General features: G+C 41.2%; 1 protein-coding gene across 1 annotated transcript in view; it reads right to left on the reverse strand.

Annotated features, from left to right (window-relative positions):
* The window catches only part of Tmprss11a (transmembrane serine protease 11A), a 55,775-nt gene extending 49,415 nt beyond the window's left edge, over positions 1-6,360 (reverse strand). The window contains exon 1 of the mRNA XM_021210321.1: positions 6,283-6,360. Coding sequence (XP_021065980.1) covers positions 6,283-6,360 — 78 coding nt within the window. The remainder of the gene's footprint in view (positions 1-6,282) is intronic.
* Positions 6,361-7,338: the final 978 nt, after the last annotated feature.

The raw sequence follows: 7,338 nt of genomic DNA on the forward strand, positions 1-7,338 counted from the left end.
TATATATATATATATATATATATATATATATAATTTATGTGTGTGTGTGTGTGTGTATATGTGTGTGTGTGTGTGTATGTGTACTATGATGTGTTTGGGGTTGTTCATTTTTATTCTTATTTTTGAAATTCTCTATCCCCCCCTCCAAACCCGCCAATACACCATTCCCCACTTTCCTTTAAATTTCTTTTTTCAATAATTATTATTGCATGCATATAGGTGCAGGTATATAGATGTATTCCTAAACATAAGACGTTCAGTCTGTATAGTGTTATACGTATGCATGTTTTCAGGGCTGACCACCTAGTGTGATGACTGAGATCGAGATTCTGGTTGGGACTGCTGTCATAATCTGTGGTTTGTGACTCACTTCCAAGTTCACTAGAGTATTAGATATCAATTTTTGAGGCTGAACTGAGATCATAATAAAGTTTAGTCTTTTCTTACTATATCTATATCATCTGATTAGAACTCCAAGGATAACAACCCTTTTTTTTAAAAAATGAATTTTCTGGGGACTTTATTATATCTGTAACCCCCCCCCTCACAGCATCTAGATAGGCATTCCATTCAGTAATTAAAGAAGACCTATGTAGAAGAGAGGGTAGGGATGTTGGGGATCGTCTAGGGATTTGACCCCACTACAACTAAAAATATTATGACGTTAGTGAGAAGGAAAATGTGCACCCAGAGAAAGCATGTAAACACTAAACTTTAGGACTGGTAGTAGAGTACCCACCATTCTGCGAGAAGGAAGTTCTACAATGGACTTAGGATAATGCAAAAAGCAGGGGATGTTTTATTCCAGCAGTGTGTTTGAACACACAAAGTGAACTCTTAGAAATTAAAACAGGAGCTGAACCTAATCCCCGCTCATGCCATAATTGGCACTTTGCATTCTTTGGGGGAACAAGCTAGTACAAATGATCCTTATTCTGAAACTCACAGTCTATAATCTCCATGAAGCCCAATGTATCACATCCATTACCTTCATTAGTCATTTTTGAGAAGGGTGTGTTTGTGGCTTGTTTTCTTTTTGGAGATGCTGTCAAAGAAAAATGGTATTAACTCAACAATGCGACTTTGCTTCTAAATCTTGCAGGTTGAAAAAACACACAGCAAGGTAGAGGATGCAGTTCCTGAGTATCTTCATATGTGTGTCAGAGATGACTAAGGCAAAAAAAAAAAAAAAAAAAAAAAAAAAAAAGGCCAAGCCTCCTGTCCCATGGGGATCTTCTGTAGGAAGACCTTCCCTACCCTGACAGGCAACCTGCAGCCTGTCTAGTTGCCCCACCTTCAACTTTATGTCCCTTTTCGTTTTGTCTCTAGGCTCTAGAGTTTTCTTTCTTTTGGGTTATTTTTTCTGCTCTCCCTAAAACTGTGCATGCTATTGGTGTAAGAATGTGTTTTATGGTTAGTTTTGCTATGATGAAACACCATGACCAAAAGGAAATTGGGGAAGAAAGGGTTTATGGGGTGTATTCTTTCACAGCATAGTCATCACTGAAGAAAGCCAGGACAGGAACTCAAACAGGGCAGAACCTGGAGACAATACAGAGTTAATACAGAGGCCATGGAGGGGTGTTGCTTACTGGCTTACTCCTCATGGCTTATTCAGCCTGCTCATTTATAGAATGTCCTTGTGGATAACCAGCCCAGGGGCAGCACTGTACAAGTGGGCTGACTCTTCCCCCATCAATCCCTAAGAAAATATCCTCAAGCAGCATGATCTTACATTACTCTAGCTTGTGTCAAGTTGACATGAAACTATACAGAACAATTGACTCCTTGTCAAGTTGACACAAAGACATCACTGTTAAGCCACAGTCTTTCCTTTCTTGTTTATTCTCAAGATCACCAACTATTAAACGCCTCATAACATAAAACATTTTACAAGCTTAAAAAGCCCTACAACCTTATAAATTCAAACACTTTAAACATTGTATCTAAAAGAAAAAAAATCAGTCTCCGCTGCTGCCCTTCTTTTTAACACTTGGAAGCTCTTTGTATCTTTGTAATGCAAAAGTTGTAGCTGTGGATAAGATGAGGGTTTGAGTGCATGTGCAATAATGACCTGTCTTAGAAGCAGCATCCTTTTATGATTTTGGAGGGTAGACCAATTGGGAAGAGGTTCTTATGTAATTTGAGACAGTTTACAGAAAGAGCCACACTGTTTCTTTGTACATAGATGCTTGTTTGGGGTGGCATGGAGTAAAGGTCTGGCATTATACAGGTTGGCTACTACTGATAATTTAGTCATTCTTTTAGAACACCATGCACAAATCAATTATTTACTGAAACTATATGATGCTCCATTAAGTTCTGAGTATTAAAAAAATCAGTCTTTTTTAAAATCCAAAGCCGTAGGACCTCAGAGTCTCTCTTTTAAAAAGTTTGTCTCTCAGCTTTATGATCTTATATCACACACACACACACACACACACACACACACACACACACAATCACTTTAAGAAAGAAGCACCCAGGCAGAGGTGAACAATTTGAACAATGCAAAACCAAACTCCAATAGTGTAAATAAGTCAATGTTCAATATTTGAAATTCACTCATAATCTTTTGGTTTCTCCAGACAGCTAGGGTTCTTTCTCTAGCTCCACCCTCTGCAGCACACACAGCTTGCTTTCTAAGCTCCGAAAGATTCCACCCCATTACTGCTGCTGTTTTTCGTGATCATCCCATGGTAATGTCGTCTACAAAATAGCAGTGTCCTCGCTGCAACTAGGCTGCACTTTCACCAATAACATTTTCTAGGCTCTCAACTTCTCTGTACGATCCCTTCAATTCTGGATCTTCAGCTGCTACAGAGGCTAAACATTCACCAATGACTTCTTAGCTTCTTGCCAAAATTCAGCTGCTTCCCATGATCCCATCAAGCCTTCAAAACCAATCCCATCTGGGTGACTCTAACACTACCAAGTTTGGCTTGGTACAACCTCAACCACCTCTGAGACACAGCTTCTATGTGCTGACTCTCGAGGGACACTTCCCAGAAGATTTTTACCTCAGTGATGCTGCTCCCTTCCTAATGAGCTTATTCTTCAGTCCCACCTGACCAGCATCCATTTTACCAGCAAAGCAAAAGTTTTACTTTAGTGGTTCTGGTCTATTGTTAAACACAGCCAACTCTTAAGCTCTAGATGACCAGAAGCACAGATTCTTCACACAAAAGGGCCAGTGAGTCTTGGCTTCCTTCTGAAACTTCACAAGTCTAGCCTCCATTGTCTGCACAGCCTTCAACAGTCATATTCACCAAACTCCTACAGAATAGCCCACTGAGCTCTCAACACTCACAGCTTTTCTAGTCAAAACTTCCAAATTCCTTCCACAAGCCTCCAGAAAATAGCATCTTCAGGTCTGTTACAGCAACACGCTATTACTCTAGCACTGATTTCTGTACTAGTTAAGGTTACTCTTGCTGTGATGGAACACAATGACCAAAAGCAACCTGGGGAGAAAATGGTTTATTTGGATTATACTTCTACATCATAGTTCACCATAAAAGGAAGTCAGGACAGGCACTCAAACAGCACAGGAGCCTGGAGGCAGGAGTTGATGCAGAGACCATGAAGGAATGCTGTGTGCTGGTTTGCTCATCAACCACTAATAAATAAAATGTCCTATAGTCTTGCCTATAGCCTGAAACATTTTCTCAATTGAGGTTCCTTCCTTTCTGATGACTCTAGCTTGTTTTAGCTGACATCAAACTAGCCAGCACAAAGTATATACACGTGATTGCCATACAACTGTCCATTTATAGAAACGTTGGTAATGTTTCTATAAATACTCATAAACCATTGTTTGAACTTCAGTAAACACTATCTGATTCTTACTGATTGTTGCCCAACTTCCCATGCTGTAAGTAGTACTAATTTAAGTAAGTAAGGGTGGCAAACCTATTCTAAGGAGTAGAGAGAGGATTCAGTGGTTTAGACTGTTTACTGTGTACACAGTGGAGCCAGGTTCAGCTCTGACACCCACAGGGTGGTACTGCCTGTCATGCTAAAGCTAGGGAACTGAACTCCTTCATCTGACTGCCACGGATCTCACTCCCCCATTTCTTTGCCTGGAAACCTTCCATGGCAAAGAATCCTACAGAACCTAAATCTCTTCCTGGGAGCATTTCCTACAAGAAGTCCTCAGCCACTTGCTACATGAAAAGGGCAAGGAACACTTTGTGATGACTTTGATAGGTAACTGTCGTCTGGTCAACCCTTACATCATTTTTTAAAGAATCACCACTTAATATAGGAAATTTAAAAGCATGAGCTATTATTTAGAAAGTGTTTTATTGAGTTTGAACTATAGTCATTCTTGTGACTAGGACTACTCATAGTAGACTTGTGAGTATTTTACCCTGAGAAACAATTTACCCAGTTCTTATATCTTAAGTATGCATTTAGGACCTGATTTTTTAGAAACACATATTCTTGGTTATAACTGATGATGCAGAGTTATGTCTATGTATGGATTAGGCTATAATATTTCAGTACATATATACAATGAATAGTGAACAAATCAAGGTTGTTGCATATCTATAACCAAGCAGGTTTTATTTTTGTCTTAGAAATATTCAGAATCTTCCCCACTAGCTATTTTTGAAATAGTCATTTAATTATTACCCTTAATTATTTTTACTAGCTATAGAATATTAGAAGCTATTCCTTTTTCTCGAGGTTTTATCTAAAGTCTGCCTTTGACTTCTATAACTCAAAATATTTCTCCTTGAAGAACAAATTGTTCTTTAAGGGATTAGTTTTATCTTTTAAAGAAAAGCTTCCCATTGTACAAATGGATGATTTGTGGAATTTAAGCAACATGGAAGTAGAGGTTTTCCTGAAATAAAGTAGAGGCTGTTCTATTAGGCAAAAGCTTTATCAATCTTTGTTGCATTTATGTCTTGAATTTGATTTTGATTTTCCACATTCATCTTTTCTATTGTCCTTAAATATGTATGTACTTTCCCAAAGAAAAAATTCCCTTCTGCCTCAACTTCAGAGAGCCTTTTGTGAACATGACAGTAGTAATTTGGAGAGATGGGAGGCTAAGAAGAGGCACACAAAGGAAATGTAATGTCCACACTTTTCTAGTCTACTTAATACCTTCTGATTTTAATTCTTATGTGTGTGTGTGTGTGTGTGTGTGTGTGCACGCACATGCATGTGTGCATTCGAGTGTGTGTATGCCTGTGTGTGTGCTCATTCACATGCACAAAAGCCAGAGGAGGAAGTTGGGTGTGTCCGCTACTACAAATTCATTACAAATTCATTCACTCATCTTTCATCAAACCTTAAGCTAGATAGACAGCAAGTCCCAGGCATCCTCCTGTCTCCACTGCACCTTCCCAGGCTCAGTAACAGGAGGACATGGCCACACCTAGCTCATCCCATGATTTCTGAGGAATTTTACTTAGATCTTCAGACTTGTGAAGCAAGTGTTCGTACATATCCATGGCTCACAATTTTTAACTCTAGATAGCACATGTGGACACGTGTCTTCTCGCAAAGAGCAAGATGGTGGAGGGTGTGAATAAGTCATGCACAGCACTGAAACATTTCTTAAGCATGTTCCCAAAAAGTAAGAAGAGAGGTTTCTCAGATCAAATATATTTGGTAAGGAGTATAAAAATGATTTAGGTAGTGTTGAATGGAATCTTCCTTTCTGAGCGTTTGGTGATTTCGAATGAAGTGTAAAACAGGAAGCATGTCCCCTTCCCCCACCCCCTCCAGTTTGCTATATATCCTGGTGAGTAGCAGACTCACTGTGTCATACACCAGCTAGGTCTTACAAACAGTGGTAGCTAACAAATTCATGGAATGAAAAGTTCAGTATCTACCCTTCACCAGCATCTCTTCCTGATTCTCAGAAGGGGCACAAGACATGCCTGTGGGGGTGTTCTCACCAGTGTAAGACCTCATTGTTAAAGAGTTTTCAGGAAAGCTGACAACGCAGGAACCCTTCCTGAGTGTGCGTGTGTGTGTGTGTGTGTGTGTGTGTGTGTGTGTGTTTTCTTTCATTCATCTCACAGAGCTGGTGACAGTGAGGGCATGGTAAAAGGAGGAAACCTATTTAAAATGTCACTGTGAGTTGAGAACAAAGAACGTTTTCTGTGGGAAAGGACAATGAAGTTCGGGCTGTGCCGAATTCGGGGAACTAAGAAGGACCTCCCGTCTGCAGAAGAAACCTCAGCCCCCTCCATCATCTATTCACCCTGAACCTGGGGGGTGGCAAATTGGAAATCAAAACCGGCCTTAAGGGGGCTCAACTGTGAGAAGCTTGACACTGTCGTCTGAGAGTGTGAGTGGAAGGCTGCGGAGAACTTGGCCGCCATTGATGTTCCCCATGCCCGTGGAGGGGAGGCGGGAAACCCCTGACATTGTACCACGGCTGGATCCTCATCCCATCTGGCCTCAGAGGTGGGACTTACTCCCAGTTATCCAAAGCGCAGTGGAAACACAGGTCCTCTGATGCCTGCTGACCTTAATTAGTGAAATTAGTTTCCAGTTCTGCCTTTTAGATCACTGCCCTTTTCAGCCAAATGGTATTTTCTAGTTCTACCCTGAAACAACTTAAATTTAACGTAAAGAGAGCAGCAAAACATGACTTCCGATGGTCCTAGCTTTAGCTTCAGAGTCTTTATTAAATATTGTTGAGCTCAGTGTTTGAATCAGTGACAGAACCACACGCAGCTTAAAATTAAGGCAGAATGATTGAACAGGCATCTGACTAGCAATGGTATACATCAGGTTTTGAAATTAACCTGACTGAAGGAAGAAAGGTCATGCAGAGACTGCCCCACCTGGGGATTCATCCCAGATACAGTCACCAAACCCAGACACTTCTGTGGATGCTAAGAAGTGCTCGCTGACAGAAGCCTGACAGAGTTGTCTCTTGAGAGACTCTGCCAGAGCCTGACAAGTACAGAGGTGGATGCTCACAGCTAACCAATGGGCTGAGCACAGGGTCCCCAATGGAGGAGTTAGAGAAAGGACTGAAGGAGCCAAAAGGTTTTGCAACCCCATAAGAAGAACAACAATACCAACCAACTAGACTCTCCCCAACCCCAAGAGGTCCCAGAGACGAAGCCACCAACTAAGGAGTACACATGGAGGGATCTATGGCTCCAGCTGCATATGTAACAGAGGATGACCTTGTGGGGCATCAGTGAGAGGAGAGGCCCTTGATCCTGTGAAATCTAGATCCCCCAGGGTAGGGGAATTTAAGGGCAGGGAGGTGGGAGTGGGTAGATGGGTGTGGGAACACCCTCATAGAAGCAGAGGGAGGGGAGGGGCTGAACGTTGGGGAGGGGAAGGGTGGTGGAG

Source organism: Mus pahari, chromosome 13 (assembly GCF_900095145.1).
Source record: "Mus pahari chromosome 13, PAHARI_EIJ_v1.1, whole genome shotgun sequence".
Lineage (NCBI taxonomy): Eukaryota > Metazoa > Chordata > Mammalia > Rodentia > Muridae > Mus > Mus pahari.